At 43.2% G+C, this 24,213-nt stretch overlaps 1 protein-coding gene across 1 annotated transcript in view; it reads left to right on the forward strand.

Moving 5' to 3' along the window:
* The window catches only part of HIP1 (huntingtin interacting protein 1), a 173,844-nt gene that overhangs the window by 95,556 nt on the left and 54,075 nt on the right, over nucleotides 1-24,213 (forward strand). The window contains exons 9-15 of the mRNA XM_077294376.1: nucleotides 6,051-6,108; nucleotides 7,318-7,393; nucleotides 10,420-10,563; nucleotides 11,624-11,721; nucleotides 16,039-16,111; nucleotides 18,227-18,410; nucleotides 21,215-21,303. Coding sequence (XP_077150491.1) covers nucleotides 6,051-6,108; nucleotides 7,318-7,393; nucleotides 10,420-10,563; nucleotides 11,624-11,721; nucleotides 16,039-16,111; nucleotides 18,227-18,410; nucleotides 21,215-21,303 — 722 coding nt within the window. The remainder of the gene's footprint in view (nucleotides 1-6,050; nucleotides 6,109-7,317; nucleotides 7,394-10,419; nucleotides 10,564-11,623; nucleotides 11,722-16,038; nucleotides 16,112-18,226; nucleotides 18,411-21,214; nucleotides 21,304-24,213) is intronic.

Raw genomic sequence — 24,213 nt, forward strand, 5'->3', positions numbered from 1 at the left:
TGGGACCTGAACCTAGTTCTCTGTGCTCTTCAAGAGCCACCTTTTGAGCCCTTGCACGAGGTGTCTTTACTGTTCTTGTCTTGGAAGATTGTCTTCCTCGTGGCTGTCACGTCTATTCGACGTGTCTCTGAGCTGGCAGCTCTGTCGTGCCGACCTCCTTTCCTCGTGTTCCACCAGGATAAGGTAGTTCTGCGGACATGTCCGACTTTTCTTCCGAAGGTCGTTTCCTCTTTCCATCTTAATGAGGAAATTGTTCTTCCCTCACTGTGCCCTGCGCCTTCCCACCCCACGGAAAGGGCGCTCCACACTCTGGACTTAGTGAGGGGTCTCAGACGTTATGTCTCCAGGACTGCGTCTTTCCGTAGATCAGATGCCTTGTTTGTTCTTCCGGAGGGGCCACGGAAGGGACTACCCGCTTCCAAGGCCTCCATTGCCAAGTGGATTCGTTCCGCCATCCAAGAGTCCTACCGTGTCAAGGGTCACGCTGCACCTCCGGGGATCAAGGCTCATTCTACCCGGTCAGTCGGCGCGTCCTGGGCCATCCGGCACCAGGCATCGGCAGCACAAGTCTGCAAGGCTGCTACATGGTCCAGTCTACATACGTTCACGAAACACTACCATGTGCACTTTCAGGCTTCGGCAGACGCTTCCGTCGGTAGGCGAATCCTACAAGCGGCTGTGTCTCATCTGTAGTTGTAGGCTCGCACAGCATTTATAACTTCAGGTGACCCACCCAGGGACTGCTTTGGGACGTCCCATTCGTCCTGTGTCCCCCAATGATACGTAGGAGAAAAGGAGATTTTTGTGTACTCACCGTAAAATCTTTTTCTCCGAGTCATCATTGGGGGACACAGCACCCTCCCTGTTAGCCTAGTTGGCTCAATTGTTCTTTTCAGTCTGTGTTTTGACTATGACATGTTTTCTGTTTGATAACTGGTTTACTCCTACTGCTTTGTTACCGAACTGGCTCTGGATTGTCCAGCCTGTGGGTGTATACTGCAGGGGAGGAGTTAATCTTTTGTGTGTGTTTAACTTAGTGTCCTCCTGGTGGCAGCAGCATAACACCCATTCGTCCTGTGTCCCCCAATGATGACTCGGAGAAAAAGATTTTACGGTGAGTACACAAAAATCTCCTTACTGCAAAATAATGAAATCAGCGTGGTGCTGCGTATTGGGACAAAAAGTGACAAGCAACGTGACGTTTTGGCCTGTCCCGGGTCTTTATCTAAGGCCGGGGTCACGCTTGTGAGTGCAATGTGAGAAACCCGCACGAGTATCTCGCCTCAATACCCGGCACTGCCGCTGGCACTCGGTAGCGGAGTGTGCAGCTGCATAGAAATACAGGGAGCTGCACGCTCCGGTCCCAAGTGCCGGGTATTGATGCGAGAGATTCACCCGAGTTTCTCGCATTGCACTCACAAGTGTGACCCCGGCCTAATATTCGCTGTGTCCACAGAGCAAGGAGATTGGGGTGCAAAAAATACAAAAAATAATTGCTTCAGAAATCTATAGCGACAATACACGTGCTCAGGACAGTCACATCTGGGCCAGTTTTCTCGACATTTGTGTGTTGCTTAATAATTCTTTTCTAGTGCTGAAGTGAGAGTTCTCCTTTGAAGGCTTCCACAAGCGTTCTGTGTTATTTCGGAGTTGAATTTCTCGTTATGTTTGGGAAAAGGTTTAGTAATAAAAGAATCCGTACGTGATCTGTGTATTGTTAGTGTGAGCTGCGGATTCATTAGCTATAAAACTCTACAGACCTTTCCACATTAGTCTGTAGACCCCGGAGAGGGGGGATTGAGCTCTTCTGACTTTAGGTTGCACTTTCACAACATATAAAAGTGAATTGATTTTGAGGAGGCCTAACAGGAAAAACTAAAATGTGTCAATCAGAAGTCTCTTCCAGTAAATACCAGTCACCCATGACCCCAATTAATAGCCAGTCTCTGTATTTAACCCATTATATTGCAGAAATTGTAGTGCGTCTAGGATTATACCAGACTTAGAAAGGAGTTGTTGTTTTTTTTTTGGAAAGGAGGCGATCCAAAGAAACACACAAATATCGTTTAAAAAATGCTTGAACTTTTCTTTATATTAATTTAATTGTTAATCCTGTTCCTTTGCAGAGATTGTTAGTGTTTTTTCCACTTCAAGTTTTGAAAAATACCTATTGGAAAAAAGAGAGTACATTTCACTTCTTTGCCGCAAGATCCTTATGGAATTCTCTCCAAACTAAGCACTAACCAATCAAAAGGCTGCAAAAAAAAAGCCTCAGGAATAAACTCTCCCAAAATGTTTTAAAAACTCAATTGCTTCAGGAAAAATAACTCCTTCAAACGGAGGGTTTCCGTAAGCAATTTCCAATTGAAAACACGTCGTTTTTGAATTTCTCAAAAACTTCATCTGCTTAAAGGGAATCTGTCAGAAGGATCAGCCCTCCTAAGTCATCTATATGGACATATAGGTCAGAGGAAGCTAAATAAAATGATATCTTGATATCTGCAATCCAATGTTTTCTCACAGAGAAATCCACGTTTTTCTTAGACTGTATGCAATTGAGCTTCTCTGAACTATGGGGGGGCGACACTGATCTGCATGATATCCAGAAATTGTAGCCTGAAAGATTCAAAAGAAGATGGGGTTATTCAGTATAACAGTCAGTCCAGACCCCAACTTCCCCCCTCCCCCCAGGAACATCTGAAACCCTGCAGGTTTAATTAGGTAAGCCTAATAGGTGTGTTACCAGAAATAAGTTCTCTCATATACCAGTCGGTGAATTGAAAGCAACCATGTAATGCTTGACTCACCGATAGTGGCTGCAGATCAATAAAGGAGGACCATGTGAGGAAAAAACGTTCCGTATGACTTTCTTTATGAAGTATGGACTCAATCCAATCCACTTTAAACAAATACGTTACCTTCAAAGAAATTAGATTTAGTGAAGAGGTTGCGTCCTGTGCCCACAAATGCAGAATACTCTTGCGGGTAGCCGCCGTGGGAGAATATTAAATAACGCCCATTCCGGAGATAATGTAAAGCGAATATTGAAGGTGTTGGTGAGATGGCGAAGAAGCATATCCCAAACCTCCTGTATCTTTGGACAATCCCAGAGACAATGAAAGATGTCAGCTGGAGAGTGTAAACATTTGGGACAAGAGGGATGAGCCAATAGAGACATCCTAGATTTGACCTCTGGGGAAATGTGAGCCCTATGGAAAATCATGAGGGCCATAGTTGAGTAGCTGTCATATGGCAATAAAGAGTTTAAACGTAGAGTGGGTTTCAAAAGATCAGTCAGTCTATAATTAGATAGTTGTGATGCCCATCTGCCCAGGCCTGGTGAAGAATCTGACCATGAAATAGAAGGTTTGATTGATTTATAGATAAGACTTAGCGAATAAAATCCTGCACAAGCGCCAAGGTAGATCAGATGGAGAGGAGAGGTTCTGACACTGTTTGGTATGCCTCAGAAGACCTACCTGCCTGGTTTACCTGGCTAGGAGCAGTCACAGGGTGCTCCTGCCAGCGATTCTGCTGCTTCACGTCAACAGTGCAGCTCTTCCTCTTCCAGGCTGCTCTGTTGACAAGGTGTCAGCAGAAGCCGAAACATCACTGGCAGGAGCAGTAGGGATTGAGCTGGCAGAGATCAGCAGCAGGCAGAATTGAAAGGCAGTTATCATCTAACTAGTTCTTAGTCCCATAGTAAGTAAAATAAAGTAGCCCCGGATAACCCCTTTAAGGAAATGCACACATCAGGTGCTTCAGCTGGATGCATACAGTGGCATTCCATCACTTTAAAGAAGCACTCCCATGAAGATTATTTTTAAATAAATCTCTGTATATGTATGTAATGTAGTGTGAATATATTAAAATACTCTGCTTCTCTTCTCTGGGATCCAGCGCAGTTCTGCTTCTCTTCTCAGTGATATCACCACTCTTCAGACTCTCCGGCTCACTCTATGCTCTGTGTGTTTTAGCTGGGCATCTCTTTTACAATAAAAGTCTCATTCTGATGCTCCATAGACTTACTGTACATTGTAAAAGCCATTTCTGGGTCACGCAGAGCGCAGTGTCACCCAGAGAGTCTGCAGAGCAGGGACATCACTGAGAAGAGGAGCAGAACGGTGATGGATCCTGGATAAGACGAAGGTATGTGAGTATATTAATACACACATTACATTACATGCACATATACACAGATTTATTTTAAAAAAAATTATGGGAGTGTTTCTTTAAGAATCCTTTGTAAAATAAAAAAAATTGTATGTATGTGTTTACTTCAGTAATGAGGACTCGGACCTAGGATTGATTTGATGCTTTCCATATGGCCAGCATTTGTACTTTATACAGTATGTGTTTATTTTCATGGTTAAGACAGAAAACATTATTGATTGATTGGATCATTTCTATATAAATGTTCTCAGCACTTACACTTTATATACAGTAGGTATTCTAGTTGGGCAGGATCTATAGTAGCATCCATGTACTTAGTGCCTGTGTTGATGGAAATTTATGTAGTGGAGAGTGTTGTCATCTTGTGCCCCGAACCTAAAGGTGTTCTGTAATATTCAGACCATTGCAAATATTACAATTATAAAGCCCGGGGGGGATTAATGGAACAATAGTGTATTCTCATAGGGGCTTGTGCCATGATAACAGCTTTTCTTAAATACTCTGTTATGGCGTATAGTATTCATAGACGTCACTTGCTCGGGACCGGTCACTGGCAGAATGGAGAGTTGTCTGTATGGGTGGTGGACCCATTGTGTGCTTGAATTACTTGGATGTCCTTTCATTTGGACTGATGCAATGTAATGCTACAACCTCAAGACACAACTTTTCCCTGACAATAAAAGTTCAGACAGTTCCTTTTATAAAGTCTCTCCAGCACTTCCAAGAGTCTTTCTAGCGAGCCATTTTACTGCAGTTTTATTTTACGAATATGCTTTCTTCCAGCACAGTGTCCATTTTGCTGAGGTCCCGTGCCGACAGTATTCAGATCCTCAACACTTCTGCTCATGTCACATTCGGATGCCCTGTGAACTTCTGCCGCATCCCATTTCTACATCATGAATGATTTCAGCATCCAAACATGGCGTGAGCAGAAGTGTCGATGATCCCAATAGTGCAGACATGAAATCTGTGGCTTCATCCATCAAAAGGGACATTTTAGCTAATGAAAACATATTAGTAAAATAAAACTGTAACTTTTCACTGGCAATAACCGTTCCGACAGTAGTCTCTAAAGGGGCTCTCCAGCACAGCGAAGATCCATCTAAAGAGCTATCATGGCTACAGTTTTATTTTACTGATGTGCTTTCATTAGCCACAGCTCATGTGTCTCAGCATCAAAATGCAATTAGTAACCAGTCATGATTTCTGGGTTCTGATTATCTCCCAACCGAGTATTCATGGATCGCTCAGCCCTGACAGCAGAAATCATTGCCATATTCGGATCATATGGCATCCGAATATGATGGCCACAGAAGTGCTGATGATCCGGTTAGTGTGGTCATGAAAAGGGACAGTGCAGCTAATGAAAACATATTAGTAATATAAAAGTGTAGCCAAGATGGTTCTTTAAGAAGGCTTTTATAGCACTGGACAGCCCCTTTAACACTAAGGGTATGTTATGGTGTATATGCTGCAGATTTTCCATCCAGATTTGCCTGTAGAAATTCCGTAGTATATTATAACAGCAATGTGGATAAGATTCTATTAGATCTCATTAATGATGTGTGTAGTAAAACCCTTTACCAGTTTTCAGAATTTCGATTTAAACCCAACTCGTGGATTTTGATGCTGATTTACATCCGCAGTGGAAAATCCACATAGGGTACATTCACGTGTACAGATTACTCAAACAGTTGGATTCCATTTTTATCACAAGTATGAATTGGGGGTGTTGTAATGTAGCATAAATATTCGCCTAGTGCAGACGACACCAGATTAGGGACGTTCTATTGCTTCTAATACATAATGTCCTGTACCTGTGGTATAACTGGGATACATGCAAATGACTAATGGTAGCGATGTCATTTGTCTTTCAGGCCTTCCTACAGACACGTTACAGGGTCATCGAGATCGGTTTATGGAACAGTTTCAAAAGTAAGTATAGAAATGGGAAATTCAGGCTGAAGACTGTAAAGGTTCTGCAGTTTCAGTTCACACACTGCATATTTGGTGTTTATTTTTTCGCAGCACATCTGCAGTAAAATCTGCATGTGTTTCCATAACAAAGGGTGAAATTCCACTCTGAACCCACAAAAAGGATTTATATATTGCCAAAAAATATCTGCAATGCATAGATGAGATTTAATGAAATCTCGCCTACTTAGCTGGTACTGTATTGTGATGTGGATTTTTATGCATGCAAATATGTGCTGAGAATTCATGCGAAATATGCAACGTGTGAGCTTAGACTACATGTCTGTTTTTAGAGAGGACTATACACCATCTTATTTTTTTTAATTTAATTTCGTCTCTCCAATGTAGAGATATTGGTAATAAAAGTAAGTATTTGGATCCTAATGAGTTAAGTTTTGTTACATTCAAGTGGGTGTTATCAGATAGTTTTCACTAGAGGCGTGTACTACTTCCTCCTGTACGATGCTGACCAATCACAAGCAGGCAGCAACACTCAAAGGAAAGAAGAACACGCCCCCGCCATAGTTTAGAGCAAGTTTCTAAGGGTGAAGATGTGTGAGATGTGCTGATACAGCCCTGATCTCCTGGTTTAACCAGCATGAGTCAAGTCAAGTCAAACGGTGCAAAATTATTAATGAGACCGAATTGCAAAAATGTTTTTTAGGCCCAAATAAATGCATTTACGGTAAGTAAAAACAAGTCTCCAGTGATGAACAACCCCTTTAAGAAATCATTAGTTGTATGAGATCACAGACTTTGCCAGAATGATCGTTTCACATGATGTATGCTATATTAGAAGATCAAAACATTTCCACTGAAATTAACCCTTAAATATGGAGTAGTTACTAGAAAGCGAATATGTTCGGAATCGGTGGCCGAATCTGAATTTGCCATATTGGTACCTTAATTTATGTTTGATGATCGATTCCGAACATATTTGGTCATTTCTACTTCCATTCCCTCCAATGACGTTCGGCTGTGTTGCAAAAACAATATTCACCGCCGATAATAATCGGAACTGAATTTTGAAAAATTTGCTCAACTCTAGTAATTACTTCTCCCTTACATGCTGTCAGGCTGACAGTCAGGACTTGTGGCGCCAGCAATGATCTGTGATGAGTAACTTCCTTTTGGTTAGGAATGTAATTCTCAGTTTTCATTTTCTCGTAGGTTGAAGGATTTGTTTTACCGTTCCAGTAACCTGCAATACTTCAAACGGCTCCTCCAGATTCCGCAGCTTCCAGAGGTGAGACCGTGCACCTTCACATCATTTTTCGTCTTATGATTAAGGACTAATAAAAGGACTAAAAAATGAGTTTTTAAAATTGAATTATCCAAGGAACAGTGAAGGTTTGAAAATGAAATTATATATTTTTTTTAAATCGAATAATTTTTATTGAAGAAAATGTGAACAATAACAATACATACATAAGCATGTACAAGTATATCAACAATATTACTTTTCTTAATTACTGTATTTTTCGGATTATAAGACGCACCGGACCATAAGACGCACCCCAAATTTGACTTGAAAATTGCAGAAAAAAAGATTTTCTATAAGATGGGGGTCCGTCTTATTGTCCGAATTTAAGGTACGGTATCTTACCTGAGGGCTGGCGGTGGTAGAGCAGGGTCACAGGAGGCATGGTGTTGGCAGAGGTGCGGTGATGCTGAGGTGCGGTGGGCGGTACGGCGTGCACCTGAGCAGGGTCCCTTCTTGCTTAGGTGGGCGATGCCACGGCCTGGTGTCCATTGGGGGGGTTAAGGCAGTGCTGTGGTGGTGGCAGATGTGCGGTCACTTCCTCAGGTGAGGTGACGCCACGGCCCGGTATCCAAGGTGAGCAGCAGAGCTGTGTTAATCATCGGTTTCTCGGAGGCGGCGGCCATCTTCCTGAGACCGGTGCGCACATTGAGTGCTCTGCTTCCCGGGGCTTCAAGAAAATGGCTGCGGGAGGCCGCACGTGCACAGATGGGGATCGCGGTGGCCATTTTCCTGAAGCCCCAGGAAGCAGAGAACTCAATTTGCGCACGCGCGGCCTCAGGAAGATGGCCGCCTCCACCGAGAAAGCCGTGACTTACCTGGCTCTGCTGCTCTCCTTGGATACCGGGCAGCGGCGTCACCTCACCTGTGGAAGGGACCCTGCTCACGCCATACCGCTCACCGCGCCTCATCATCCCCGCACCTCTGACGCGCCACACCACTGCTGGTAAGCCTGCATTCGAACTGTAAGACGCACCCCCCATTTTCCTCACAATTTTTTGGGGGGATAAGCACGTCTTATAGTCTGAAAAATACGGTAAATTATATTTGCATTAGACTAGAAGTTATTACTCCTGTATTGTAAGATCCAGGTCCTGGCTGGAACAATTAATATGACCTTGAAATGACTCTTTAATGCGTGCATTCTCCATTAAGATGGATGAAACTTTCCAGCCTTTTAACTTCTGCAAAGCTGCCACTCTCGGGTTGGGAGACCTGCGGCCAGTCCGTGCATTGCAGCCCGATCTCGGACCGATTAATGCCCTAAAAGCCAGAGTATCACTATTATTTTCTCCCCATATAAAGGGAACCTATCATAAATGTAATTTTAGTTTTATTAATTAAATATAAGCATGTAGCAGAAAATTAAAGTGTAGTTGCTTGTGCTATTATTTTATCGATGTGCAGAATAATAGGAACCTGCGAAAATGGAATTCATGTCAATTTGAATGGTGGAAAATTAAATATGGAAAAACTATTGCTGAGTGCAGTTTGTTCCATCCTCTTCACCATAGAAAGACTTAAAGTTGAATTCCCATTTCCAAGATCCTATCCCAATATGTAGTAGGTGTAATAATATTAATATTCGCAAATACCTCCAATTAGAAATGTAGTATAGTTTTTCTGATTCGCTATGTCTCTTTCCTCTTGTGCAGGCATTGCAGGACCTTAGGTATCCATAGTTCTGACCACAGATAGTTAGCTAGCTGCTAGTGGTAGTGTCCATGGATACTTAAGGTCCTGCAATGCCTGCACATGAGGAAAGAGACGTAGCGAATCAGAAAAACTATACTACATTGCTAATTGGACGTATTTTTGAATATTATTATTACACCTACTACATATTGGGATAGGATCTTGGAAATGGGAATACTCCTTTAATTAAAAGTTGATAATTTTTATGCACCCCATATAAAAAGTTATGGCTTTTAGAATGTGGAAGTGAAGTGAAATAAAAGACAATAAAAAAAACTCCTTTCCTTCACCCCCCAAAAAACTGTAGTACAGTGATAAATAGTCTGTATGGTGATACTCACAGAGGCGGGATATGATGGAAAGGACTCATTTTTCAGCACACAGCTCAGTCCCGTTTGCCGGCGTTCAGAGGTGGAGTGTAAGTGAGGAGAAAGCTAAAAATTACAGTAATCAGAGTGGCTTTACGCTATTTATTCATAAGTATAGATCAGGGAGGCTCTAAGAGCTCCGGATTGATGCTGTCATACAGAGCTAGGTATTTTGTATAAATCCAAGAGGTGGAAATGTGGTGACAGAATAGAATAATCTCTACTAACATTTCCAATCCCCTGCCGCCCTAACGACCCCACTCTGGATGTCCTCCAATTTTGACTTAATTTGACTGCTGCAGCCAATCACTGGTCTTCGTTATGACGTCTTGCATGTTTAGCATCACTAAGGCCAGTGATTGACTGCAGAGGTCACATAACTGATGGACATGACCTGGATGGCAGCATAACGTTGCCTACCTGGCGAGTGCATTACTGGGGCTCATGGAGATGATAAAGGGAAATCCCTCCATTATCAGCGCTCAATACTGGTTAAACAGCTGGGATAGGAGTTTTCTCCAGTCCCCACCATTAGTGCGGCTTTGTGGCTGTCACTGATTGTGTGGGCACCATGATGTACCATACATGTATAGCTGCTAGTGAGAACTATGTATATTGCTGTCCTCTCACTAGGAAAAGGTGGCATCATTATGGCTAAGAGTCCGGATCTCTGCCCTCCATTCATCTGGGAATAAGCCTAGCACAGATTTTCCTGAACAGGAGGCTGTGCTGATGTGCAATTTCTGGGCAGCTACATTAACCGTGTGACCACTAAACCTACAGTGCCCCAATAAAATTGATATTATCTACTTAGTTTGACTCATACGAATATGGCTTTCTTCCAAGAGGTTAGAAAAATCTATAAATATGTTGTAGAACCATTCTCTCTAATTGTAGAAGGATAAATCATGACACACGTATATATTTTATTTATTCGCTCCTCTGTAGAATCCACCAAACTTCTTGCGAGCTTCTGCCTTATCTGAGCACATTAGCCCGGTGGTTCTCATACCTACAGAAAATTCTCCACCCGACAGCGAAACTTTAGTGGAGACTGATGACCTTGTTGGGATGGACTCTACTTCTCACCAGGTAAAAAAGATTATTAGTTGACAGGCATCAAAAAGGTTGCTATAGAAAGCTGTGCTTACCTTAAAGAGAATGAATATGTCAGCAGGTTTTGCTATGTAATCTGACAGCAGCATGAGGCATGGATAGAGACCCTGATTCCAGTGATGTATCACTAGATCCAGCAGTTAAGATACAATCACAATTTTCTCTGCTTCAGATCTAGCAGAGATCAGTGGCTGAGCTGTGTATAACCTGCACATACCACAGCTTTCTGTGTACATGAGGGCACGGTTGGACTAGAAGACACAGGGCCAGTTGTCCTGTAGTATTAATCTCCTGCTGATAAAACAATGATTGCATTGAAACAGCAGAACACAACCCAGAAAGTGACATATTGCTGGAATCAGTCTCTCTGCACCTACATTATGGTGCACTCAGATTACATAGCAAAAATCTGCTGTCAGATTCCCTTTAATACATATATAAGATAGTGTTATCTTCCAAACGGGAGGCGCCAGATGAGTGGCCAGGTAATTCCATATAGCCTCTTCATAGCTTTCAATGTCTGAATCCGTTAAAAGAAGTTAGAAATGACGAAACATTTTCACAAGTCATTTTTACTTTGTTGTTTATATATATACAACAAATTATATATTTTGTGAAGATGCCGGAGGATGAGTACAAGACCGGGGGGCAGGGGACTTACATTTAAAGCGCCACTTCAGTGCTGAAAAAACCCTTCTGGAGTGGTGCTTTAACTCTGTCCCAACTTTTTTGGTGAGATGTGTTGCTGCCATCAGTTTCTAAATGAGTTAATTTTTTTCAAATGGAATGAAAAAATGTGTAACTTTAACATTTTGGTCTGAGTTCTATATTTTGTTGTGAATAAAATATGGCTATCGGAGATTTCCAAATCATTGCATTCTTGTTTTCCTTACAATTTACACAGCATCCCAACGTTTTTGGAATTATGGATGTACAAAAAAATGACCTTTATTTGCTGAAATCCAAGTACACTTTTACACTTTCTTTTGTATAGTATCTGTGCTCTGGCTCATCATGCATATTGTTTGTATTTTAGAGTATACCTGAAAATAAGTTTGATGACCTATTCGGCAGCTCTTTCAGCAATGACCCGTTCAATTTCAGTAGCCAGAATGGAATGACCAGGGATGACAAGTAAGGACTGATATCAGGACATGAGGGATTCAGCGCTTGAAAATAACGTGTAGACAGGGATATGATTGCTTTTTCTTGAGTCCCTTTTCTCCACCATCTATGGGTGACACATGGCGTCAAAGAAGGATGAAATACTTTAGGCCTTATTATTGTAAGGTCTACTAAATCATTTTGTTGAGTAGGGATGGAAAGAATTTTGTGATCTGAGACTGGGTTATATGACTGCAGCTAGCCCCTTAACTACACAAGAAAAACATACCAGAAAATGCAAACAGGGATTTTACATATTCAGAGTTTTGTAGAAATAAAATGTTACCCAAATGAAGACTTGTCAAAGAAATGGACGGAGGGAATGATAACTTGTTTAGTTTTGGAGTGAAATTGTAAGACACTATCCTGAACATTGAGACTGGAATATATGACTTTTACAGAGGAGGACAGAAAGATATACAATATAAATCTGTTTATTTCGAAGCCAAAAGTGAAGTCATAAACATTCATTACGATTTCAATTTCTGATTAAATCCGTGGTCTATAGACCTTAGAACCTCAAATATCTGCTATGGGTTCTCGCTTTGCTCAATGTAATCTTAACACATGGATATATTGGTGTCTCGGACTTCATGAGTCTGCTGCATTTACTTAAAAAATCCATGGCAGAATGGCTGTATAATCTTTTTTCAAACGTTTGCTTCTCAAATATTAAAATGAGTCCGTCCAGCTTTACTGACAGGTCTAAGAGAACTGTTTAATAATGCATGCAGTTTGTTTTGTGAAACCTGGGGACGTATCCACTTTGTGGTAGCTTTATAGCTTACATTTTTATTACACTTTTTATCATTCTTTATAATTGGACCCATTATAGAGCAGGACTTAGAAGCAAAAAAAAATTAAAAAATTAAGCCATGACTGAGCAAGCTTCAAAAGTCATGAGTGAGCCATAAGAGGCTGCAGGGCAGGGCCACAATTGGTAACTTTAGATTAATCACAGTAAACAGTTTTCCCTGTCATATTAGCTCACATTCTATTAGTTATAGCAAGGTGTCCTCCTAGATCAAAAAGATACCCCCTCACACAGGAGAGTGCAAGATGCCCCCTCAAACTGCAAACATCAAGATTCTCCCCTCACACAGGAGAGAGTGAGATGCCTCATCAGACAGGAGAAAAATGTTTAGAATTGAGATTCCTCAGTGGTTGATACCTTTTAATGGCTAACTGAAAAGATGGTAACAAATTGCAAGCTTTCGAGACTACACAGGTCTCTTCATCAGGCATAGACTAATACAAATTCTTAAGAATCACATATTTATGCACAACATAGCACAGAAAAAAAAACACAAAAATAACCCAGGGATGACAAGTTGTTTTTTTTTCTGTGCTATGTTGTGCATAAATATGTGATTCTTAAGAATTTGTATTAGTCTATGCCTGATGAAGAGACCTGTGTAGTCTCGAAAGCTTGCAATTTGTTACCATCTTTTCAGTTAGCCATTAAAAGGTATCAACCACTGAGGACTCTCAATTCTAAACATGTTTCTATCTACTGGCTAACACAGTACCAAGATATATATCTTTCCTGTATCAGACAGGAGAAAGCGGGTTTCCCCCTCAAAGATGAGATAGTGAGATGCCCCCTCACACAGGAGAGAGCAAAGATGCCCCTTCACACAGGGGAGCGAGATGCCCCCTCCCACAGGAGAGCGAGATGACCCCTGACCCCTCACAAAGGAGAGCGAGATGACCCCTCACACAGGAGAGCGAGATGACCCCTGACTCCTCACACAGGGGAGCAAGATGCCCCTTCATACAGGAGAGCGAGATGCCCCCTTACACAGCAGAGCGAGATGACCCCTGACCCCTCACAAAGGAGAGCGAGATGCCCCCTCACACAGGAGAGCGAGATGCCCCCTCACACAGGGGAGCAAGATGCCCCTTCATACAGGAGAGCGAGATGCCCCCTCACACAGGAGAGCGAGATGCCCCCTTACACAGGAGAGCGAGATGCCCCTTCACACAGGAGAGCGAGATGCCCCCCTCACACAGGAGAGCGAGATGCCCCCTCACACAGGAGAGCGAGATGCCCCTTCATACAGCAGAGCGAGATGACCCCTGACCCCTCACACAGGGGAGCGAGATATGCCCCTTCATACACGAGAGAGCGAGATGCCCCCTCAGACAGCAGAGCGAGATGACCCCTGACCCCTCACACAGCAGAGCGAGATGCCCCCTCACACAGGATAGCGAGATGCCCCCTTACACAGGAGAGCGAGATGCCCCTTCACACAGGAGAGCGAGATGCCCCTTCACACAGGAGAGCGAGATGCCCCCTTACACAGGAGAGCGAGATGCCCCCTTACACAGGAGAGTGAGATGCCCCTTCACACAGGAGAGCGAGATGCCCCTTCACACAGGAGAGCGAGATGCCCCTTCACACAGGAGAGCGAGATGCCCCCTTACACAGGAGAGCGAGATGCCCCCTTACACAGGAGAGCGAGATGCCCCCTTACACAGGAGAGCGAGATGACCCCTTCACACAGGAGAGCGAGATGCCCCCTTACACAGGAGAGCGAGATGACCCCTTCACACAGGAGAGCGAAATGCCACCCTCACACAGGAGAGCGAGATGACCCCTGACCCCTCACACAGGGGAGCGAGACGACCCCTCACACAGGAGAGGGAGATGCCCCCTCACACAGGAGAGTGAGATGCCCCTTCATACAGGGGAGCGAGATGCCCCTTCATACAGCAGAGCGAAATGCCCCCTCACACAGGAGAGCGAGATGCCCCCTCACACAGGAGAGCGAGATGCCCCTTCATACAGGAGAGAGCAAGATGACCCCTCACACAGCAGAGCGAGATGACCCCTGACCCCTCACACAGCAGAGCGAGATGCCCCTCACACAGGAGAGCGAGATGCCCCTCACACAGCAGAGCGAGATGCCCCTCACACAGCAGAGCGAGATGCCCCTCACACAGGAAAGCGAGATGCCCCCACACACAGGAGAGCGAAATGCCCCCTCACACAGGGGAGCGAGATACCCCCTTACACAGAAGAGAACAAGATGACTCCTGACCCCCTCACACAGGAGAGAGCGAGATGCCCCCTCACAAAGCAGAGACCATGACTCTGCCACATAGCAGGACTCCCTCTTGAGCCCTTTCTCCATGTACTCATCTTCCACTCTTGCATGTACCCCCAGTAAGCTACATTTTGCAGGTTTCTCCCCTCACACAGCAAGACCCCCCTTTTAGCCCTTTCTCCATGTTCTCATCTTCCTCACTCCCATGAGCCACATCAACAAGAAGCTCCATTGCCGACTGCTGAATTTTTCTCTCTGCTTAGATCTCGGCTGACAGACAAATAAGCGGAAGGACTATATAGTAGTGTTAGGGTATGTGCACACGATGCAGATTTGCTGCGGATCCGCAGCTGATTTTTCCGCGCAGAAAACGCTGCAGATCCGCACTGTGATGTACAGTATAATGTTATTCAATGGTAAAAAAAAAAAAAAAAGCTGCGCAGATGGTGAGGAAAAATCAGTGCGGAATTGCTGTGGATTTCAAAGAAGTGCATGTCAATTCTTTTGTGCGGATCTGCAGCGTTTCTGCACCCCTCCATGATAAAAATCCGCAGTGGCAAAATCTGCATCAATTCCGCATAAAAACCACACAAAATCCGCATAAAAACTGTGGCAAATCCGCAGCTGCCAGGAGATGCTGATTTTGTGTAGAAAATTCTGCACCTCTTTTCTTACGTGTGCACATAGCCTTAGTGGATATGGGCTTTGTCAATGGCGACATTTATCTTCATTCCTTCAGTAATAATTCTTCAATCAAATGCATAAAAGCAAAATACTACATCCAGGACTGATTTTCAAAGGTATCTTGCGGTTTTATTCAGCCCTGTCACAGGCTCCCCCGTACAATCCTCCTCCCTACTGGCGCTACCTATCCAACGGTTCCAACCTGTTTACTATGCTGCGCCATATATTTCATGTACGACACAGGGTTACTGAGGCCGATGATTGCCTTCACGGGCAGGATCATATAAGTGATCATTGCAGCAGGACAAGAAAATAACATCTAGTAGGGACCACCGGGAAATTGGCACCAGAGCAGCACAGAATTACACACGAGTATTGGTTATTTTTTAATTGTATCCCATTACCTGCTGTAAGGATAGTTAATAAGCAGTGCGGTACTATCCCTACGATATAACTGTGATACAACTAAAGTGAACACTCTCATTTTTTCTCCATACTTTCTGTTGCTTGCTGTGATTTGTATAAGATCTTCATTATTTCCTTCATTACTCAGAGATCGGCTCATAGAACAGCTGTATAAAGAAATTGCCATTCTAAGGGATGATTTCGGAAACTTCAAAGCAGAGGTAAGACTTCCCTGGGTACAAAAGCAAGTGTTAAACTAGGAGCAATCTCTTTCTTGAGTGCGCACTTTGATGCCACATTAGCAGTTGCCGTTACAGCAGTATCTCCTAGAAGAAGTGCGGACATCTGCTGCACGGCGTCTTCTGCCCGAATGGAGAACTCGACATGACAAAATGATGACAATGCCCTCCGCACTGTGAATAAGTGCTGCTCTAGTTCCTATGTCGTCTGCGTCTAGTATTACACAAGTCATTGAAGAACATATGTTATACATCCTACAGGCGTTTAGCACATTATCTAATTATTCTAATTAACTGGGCATAACGGCCTCACTGGAAACACTTGGCCAAACAAATTAACTTTGGGGCACATCGACCGATTCTGTTTAAGGCCTCATTCAGACATCATGTCTTTCAGGTGCAAATTCTATCATGTTTTTCAGGGATAGAACATGTACCTGTATTAGTCTACGGGGCTGTTCATATGTCTGTGATTTTTTGGGGGAGGAACGAGTAATAAAGAACAAATTACTCCAGAAAACTGGAAAAACAGCAATGATGAATCGGGACTTTTGTGAAGATTAAAGTAAAAGTAGAGTAAATTGTGCAAATGTATTAGAATTCGTGCACCATTTTAACAATTTGCCTCCTTTTTAGACTGTCCTAAAGTCAGAAAATAAATCTATACCTCTCACAGTATGAGCAGGCATAGATATACGCTAAAATCCCCTCCTCACATGTAAAGCGCTATAGAGTAAATGGCGCTATAATAATAATAATAATAATAATAAAAGGTTCACACGTTCGGTATTTGGTCAGTATTTTACATCAGTATTTGTAAGCCAAAACCAGGAGTGGAATAATCAGAGGAAAAGTATAATAAAAACACCTCACCACTACTTATTTCTTAATTAGTCATAATTGGTAATTAATCATAAACTAGTCTATTTTTTTTTATTTAGCTTGAGTCTTACTAACAGGTGCCATTAAACCTGTTCTGGCATTGTTTTAATTTTGCATTCTTTTTTTTTTCCTGTTTTTATTTGGTTATTTTTGTGCCATGTGCTTTTGTACATCAAACATGACTTTATGGCCCTGATTCATCAGTGTTTTTGGCACATGCGCCTCTTAATGAATCAGGCACCTCTGACCCCAGCAGCGCCATTACTCACAGGAGCTTATCCTATACCATGCGCTATGTAAGCTGATACCTTTTCCTTCACAGCAATCCGTCTGAGGAAGGTCTAAGTTATTGACCGAAACGTCATATGAATGAATTTTGGATTGCATCTGAATAAATCTTAATTGCAGACATTTTTTTGAGTGCCGGAGTTTTTTGATTATACCTCTGACCCCAGCAGCCCCCTCATCACGTCCAACATAAACAACGCCGGTCTCGATGAATCGCGGCCTATATGCATCCAAATGGTTTTAATAAACACTTTGGCCTTGATTCATCAAAGCGACGATGTTAGAATTATGGCTTAAAATGCTTTGAAAAGACTCAAAAATTTTGTGCAACGCTGAAATGTTGTCGTTTTTGACATTACACATAGGTGTTCGCCATGTTCTCCAAATTGGGAGTAGCTTGGTCAGGGTGGTGGCATTGCTGGGTGTGACAATTCCCACTCATCAAATTCATGAGGAGCTGCGTCGTGCCTTACGCCAGAAGTCTTACTCCAGTTCTTGAGTGGAGTGAGATTTGTGGCGAGGCGCTCGGAGACACATGACAATTATCAGACATGCCTGACTCAATGAGAGGTGTGCACCTTCCAATGAATCAGGCGCCTCTGACTCTAGCACGCCCCCTCGTACAGACTGACCAAACAACGGCGGTCCTAATGAATTGGGGGCTTTATTTGAGGAGATATTTTACAAGGTGTGCTTCATATTCATTGGTGACCACAACTTTTTGTCATATTCAGAAGAGTCATGAAAGCTGAGTTATTGGGAGCTGTAGCTGTCTATGTCAGGCCTCACACTGCAGAGCTCTTTTAGTTGTCTCTGCACTCGCCCATACTCTGTGGTCACCAGATAAGTGTTATGCAATGTAGAATAATATTAGTTTTCTCAGAATATATTTTTCAGTATGATAATAATCACATTTTTACATTGCAGAGTCATCGGTTGGTTAGCAATCTGAGGGGTCGAATCCAAGAACTTGAGGCCGATTTAGCAGAGCAGAAACATCTGAGGGAGCAGGCAGTGGATGAAAATGAGTTCCTACGCACAGAGTTGGAGGAGTTAAATAGGAAGAGAGAGGATACTGAGAAAGCCCAGAAGAGCCTGACTGAAATAGAAAGTAAGCAGCTAATGTTTAGATCATTTATCCTCTTGGGAAATTTTGTAATTTAATTGATCGAAAATACTCTTCAATGATCATTGCATTGTAAAAATCGATTTGTGCCTATTGATCCCATCCTTAAGGCTAAGTGCACACGTTGCGGAATTGCCGCAGAAATTTCCGCTAAACACTAGCGTTTTGCAAGCGATCTGTAGCATCGCTTAGAAAACTGATTTGCAGGTTGGTCACACTTGTCAAACATAGTGTTTGACAAGTGTGACCAACTTTTTACTATTGATGCCTATGCAGCATCAATAGTAAAAAAAAGATCTAATGTTAAAAATAATAAAAAAAATAAAAAAATAGTTATTCTCACCTTCCGACGTCACCCGATCTCCTCAGCGGTGCACGCGGCGGCTGGGATGCTGTGTGCGAAGGACCTGGGATGACGGCACGGTCACATGACCGCTGAGAGGCGGGAGGACTCCAGGGGCCATCGGAAGGTGAGTATATCACGATTTTTTATTTTGAGGCTATGTGCACACGTTCAGTATTTCTTGCAGAAATTTCCTGAGCAAAACCGGACATTTTCTGCAAGAAATCCGCACGCGTTTTTTTGCGCGGTTTTTTTGCGGATTTTTTGCTTTTTTTTCCGGAGATTTCCCAATGCAATGATATAGTGGGAAATCCGCAAAAAATCTGCAAAATTAATGAACATGCTGCGTTTTTTACCGCGATGCGTTTTGTTCACTGAAAAAAACGCATCATGTGCACAAAAATTGCGGAATGCATTCTAAATGATGGGATGCATAATGTATGCTTTTTATAGCGTTTTTATAGCGAAAAAAATGCAACGTGTGCACACAGCCTAATTCTTTTTTTTTAACAACTATATGGTGCCCAGTCCGTGGAGGAGAGTCTCCTCTCCTCCACCCTGCGTACCATTCGCACATGATCCGCTTACTTCCCGCATGGTGGGCATAGCCCCATGCGGGAAGTAAGCGGATCAATGCATTCCTATGTGTGCGGAATCCCCGCAATTCCACAAATTAATGAACATGCTGCGTTTTTTTCCGGAATGCATTTCCACTCAGGAAAAAGACGCAGCATGGATACAAAATGCGGATTGCATTCTTTTAATAGGATGCTTAATGTGAGCGTTTTTTTAGCAAAAAAAAACGCGAAAAATCTGGAACGTGTGCACACAGCCTAAAGGGTTCCTGGCTTTATGGTACAAGTCTGCAGTCGCTCTGTATGGCATTCGGCAGGCTCATGACTGCAAGTATGTAATTTGCATACATGCAGTCACATGCCAACTAGACATGCGCAACCTTGCTCAATACACTTGCATTGAGCGAGGCTGGACATGTCTAGTCGGAATGTGTCCAGAAATATGCAAATAGCACACTTATCATAGCTTTGATGTCCACAGGGTTTATTGCCTAGCTTTCCTAGGGAAAGGAAATGTTCCTCAGGCCCTGTTCTCATTTAACATATATGGAGATAGAAGCTCCTAACCCACGTGTTAAGTTCTTGGTGAAGCCATATATATATATTTTTTTCAATTTTGCCTTTCAAGAGCCATGATTTTTCTGTTGACCTAGTCGTATGAGGGCTTGTTTTTTGCGTAATGAGTTGTAGTTTTGATTAACATCATTTAATCATTTAAGAACTGTCTTGTTTTTTGGGGTTTTCTTTATATATCATTCGCTTAGTTGTAAAAAGGACTTTTAAACTTCGTTCTGCGGTTCAGTTTGGTTATTGTGATCCGAAATTTTGATAAATACCAAGCCAGAAACTCATTCAAAGTGGTATAACACTGATGATAGCTGAGAGACAAACCTCCATGTGGGTGTAGGCCAGTGGTGGCGAACCTATGGCACACGTGCCAGAGGGGGAACACAGAGCCCTCCCTGCACCATTACCGTTATGTATCTGTGAAACGGGTCTGGCAACTTGTCGCAATTCACGCTGCGGACCAATCAGAGGCCAGCAGCTGACGTTGGCGTACACGCGACTGGGTGTCTGTCAGTGACACCATGCGCCCCTGTCGCTTGGACACTGAAGCCATCTGCAAGCTTCAGAAGACACGGCGGGGGAGAGGAAGGAAGATGAGTAGTAGTGGGGGTATATACAAGTATGGGGGAGCATATACAAGGATGGGGCATATACATGAATTGGGGGAGCATATACAAGGATATGAGGTCAATTACATGGATTGATGGGGCATATACAAGAATGAGGGGCATATACTAGGATGGAGGCATATACATGGAGGGGAGGCACATACAAGGATAGGGGAACAAATACTAGGATGGGTACATATACATTGAATAGGGGAGCATGTACTAGGATGGAGGCCTATACATGGATGGGGGAGCATGTACTAGGTTAGGGGGTACATACATGCATGGGGAGCATATGCATGGATTGGAGGAGCATATACAAGGATGGGGGAGCATATACTAGGATGGGGGCATATATATGGATTGGGGAAGCATATACAAGGAGGAGGGGGAAACATACAAGGATAGGGTAACATATACCAGGATGGGAAGCATATACTCTGTATGAGTTTTTTTTGTAAACTAAAGCCTCATTATTCAGGTTAAATTGCCGTGTTGGCACTTTGCGATAAAATAAGTGGGTTTTTGGGTTGCAGTTTGAACGCTTAGTCTTTAAAAAGTTCGCCATCACTGGTGTAGGCAGCGGTTATCAGTCGCGCCAGCACTGCCTATGTCTTTAATGAGCTAATATTTTGGGGGCTGCTAATGTGAAGATCATATAAATTAATGATTAACCTCTTTCTTTTTCTGTTTCAGGAAAATCCATAGCAAATGAGCAGCGATATACCAAGCTGAAGGAGAAATACGCAGAGCTGGTTCAGAGCCATGCAGATCTTTTGAGAAAGGTGCTTGATTCTTATGTTTTTTAAGAAGGAAGGAGTAATGAATGTCTACCGGTCATCTCTGATTTCGCTTATCTCCTGGAGAAAGGAAGGACAGGTCAAGTCCCAGAGTTTCTCCTGCTGGAGAGACATCCCCATTCAGATACATGGTTTGGATTTTTCAGTTGGGAGACATTTCTTCACCTGATCTCCTCTGTGAACGTAGCCTATATTTACCCAGCTGTGATGATTGCAGCGTTGTTCCATTGATATGAATAGGACATCACAGCAGTATCCATCATAGTCACTTACTAAGAGAACAGTCACACGGGCATATAACTTGGACGAGGATTGCAACGCAATGTGCGGACAGGCCGTCAGTTCATAGAGAAGTTGGCCAGTCCATTGCATTGTAATCCTTGTCCAAGTTATACGGCCGTGTGACTCTTTTGTAAGTGTACAGCTTGCAGGTAAAAATGGCATAAGAGACTGCAATGGGGTGGAGTAAAAAAAAAAAAGCAGTACCGCAGCAATTTTTCATGGCCGCTCAGCTAGACTGACAGGTCTCTCTATGGATGTGTATAAGGAGAGGCCTGTCAACCTAGCTGAGCAGGCAGGGAGAGGTCTCAGTAACCTGTCACCTCACTCCCAGCCAGTTTCCAACTATAGTTTTCTAAACTTTCCCATGTTTCAGAGTTAAATATACAGTACGTACATGTTTGTGATGAGAAGGTCGGTCTTTGATTCATGCTATCTATGGCTCAGGCAGCATGGATAATGTGATAGGCTCCCTATTAAAGGGGCTGTCTAGGTGGGTTGTCTACTGTATCTCCTGGTCTGCATCTTGGCAGTGAAAATTACCATTCTCCCTAAATTGCTTTTTCTTTCCAGGACATTGCTGATCATAATCTTTTGAAAATATTTCGAAGCAGTTCAAAGAGTTTTTTCCCGTAGGATAATAGGCATCATATAATAGCTAAACCAGCTAAGCTGGCCAAAAGGGAAGGGGAACATATGTCTGTCCCAAACTTTGTATATTGGAATACACATTAATACACAGTTCCTGCTTCATCAATTCTTCTAGCATTTATCAAGTTGGTGGCCCCTACCCAACCCAACTCATTTGCTGAAACTCTTCATACCCCCCCCAGCGCACACTATTAGGCTGCCGTCACACTAGCGAGTTTTACGGACGTATGAGCGCCGAAAATACGTCCGTAAAAAACGCATTACACACGGCCCAATTATTCTCTATGGAGCTGCTCCTATCAGCCGTATATTACGCGTCCGTAATATACGGTCTTGTACGGCCGTAGAAAATCGCAGCATGCTGCGTTTGTCACCGTATTGCGCAAAAAAAACGCCAATGAAAGTCTATGGGGACGAGAAAAATACAGATTCCACACGGACCAGCAGTGTGACTTGCGAGAAATACGCAGCGGTGTTAGTGAAAAGCCGGTAATTCAATTGCCGGCTTTTCATTTCTCCTTCACAAACCCGACATGATATGAGACATGGTTTACATACAGTAAACCATCTCATATCCCCTTTTTTTTGCATATTCCACACTACTAATGTTAGTAGTGTGTATGTGCAAAATTTGGGTGCTGTAGCTACTAAAATAAAGGGTTAAATGGCGGAAAAAATTGGCGTGGGCTCCCGCGCAATTTTCTCCGCCAGAGTGGTAAAGCCAGTGACTGAGGGCAGATATTAATAGCCAGGAGAGGGTCCATGGTTATTGGCCCCCCCTGGCTACAAACATCTGCCCCCAGCCACCCCAGAAAAGGCACATCTGGAAGATGCGCCTATTCTGGCACTTGGCCACTCTCTTCCCACTCCCGTGTAGCTGTGGCATATGGGGTAATGAAGGGTTAATGCCACCTTGCTATTGTAAGGTGACATTAAGCCAGATTAATAATGGAGAGGTGTCAATTATGACACCTATCCATTATTAATCCAATTGTCTGAAAGGGTTAAAAAACACACACACATGATTAAAAATTATTTTAAAGAAATAAACACACAGGTTGTTTTAGTATTTTATTGCTCTCTCAATCCACCTGAAGACCCTCGCTTGGCAAAATAATAAACCAACAATATACATACCTTCTAATGAACTGTCAGGTCCCACGAAGTAAATCCATCTGAAGGGGTTAAATCATTTTACAGGCAGGAGCTGCGCTAAAGCACTCGCTCGTGCCTGTAATCCCCGGGTGCTGAAAGGAAAGCTGGGTGATCTGTACTTACATTGAGTCGCGGTGAGGCGCCCTCTGGTGGATGTCCTCATGAACTGGAGCCTTGGAAAAGTTCCCACACTCAAGTTCATATGAGTTCATCCACCAGAGGGCGCCTCACCGCGACTCAATGTAAATACAGATCACCCAGCTTTCCTTTCAGCACCCGGGGATTACAGGCACGAGCGAGTGCTTTAGCGCAGCTCCTGCCTGTAAAATGATTTAACCCCTTCAGATGGATTTACTTCGTGGGACCTGACAGTTCATCAGAAGGTATGTATATTGTTGGTTTATTATTTTGCCAAGCGAGGGTCTTCAGGTGGATTGAGAGAGCAATAAAATACTAAAACAACCTGTGTGTTTATTTCATTAAAATAATTTTTAATAATGTGTGTGTGTGTTTTTTAACCCTTTCAGACAATTGGATTAATAATGGATAGGTGTCATAATTGACGCCTCTCCATTATTAACCTGGCTTAATGTCACCTTACAATAGCAAGGTGACATTAACCCTTCATTACCCCATATCCCACCGCTACACGGGAGTGGGAAGAGAGTGGCCAAGTGCCAGAATAGGCGCATCTTCCAGATGTGCCTTTTCTGGGGTGGCTGGGGGCAGATGTTTGTAGCCAGGGGGGGCCAATAACCATGGACCCTCTCTAGGCTATTAATATCTGCCCTCAGTCACTGGCTTTACCAC

This window comes from Ranitomeya variabilis, chromosome 3 (genome assembly GCF_051348905.1).
Source record: "Ranitomeya variabilis isolate aRanVar5 chromosome 3, aRanVar5.hap1, whole genome shotgun sequence".
Classification (NCBI taxonomy): Eukaryota; Metazoa; Chordata; class Amphibia; order Anura; family Dendrobatidae; genus Ranitomeya; species Ranitomeya variabilis.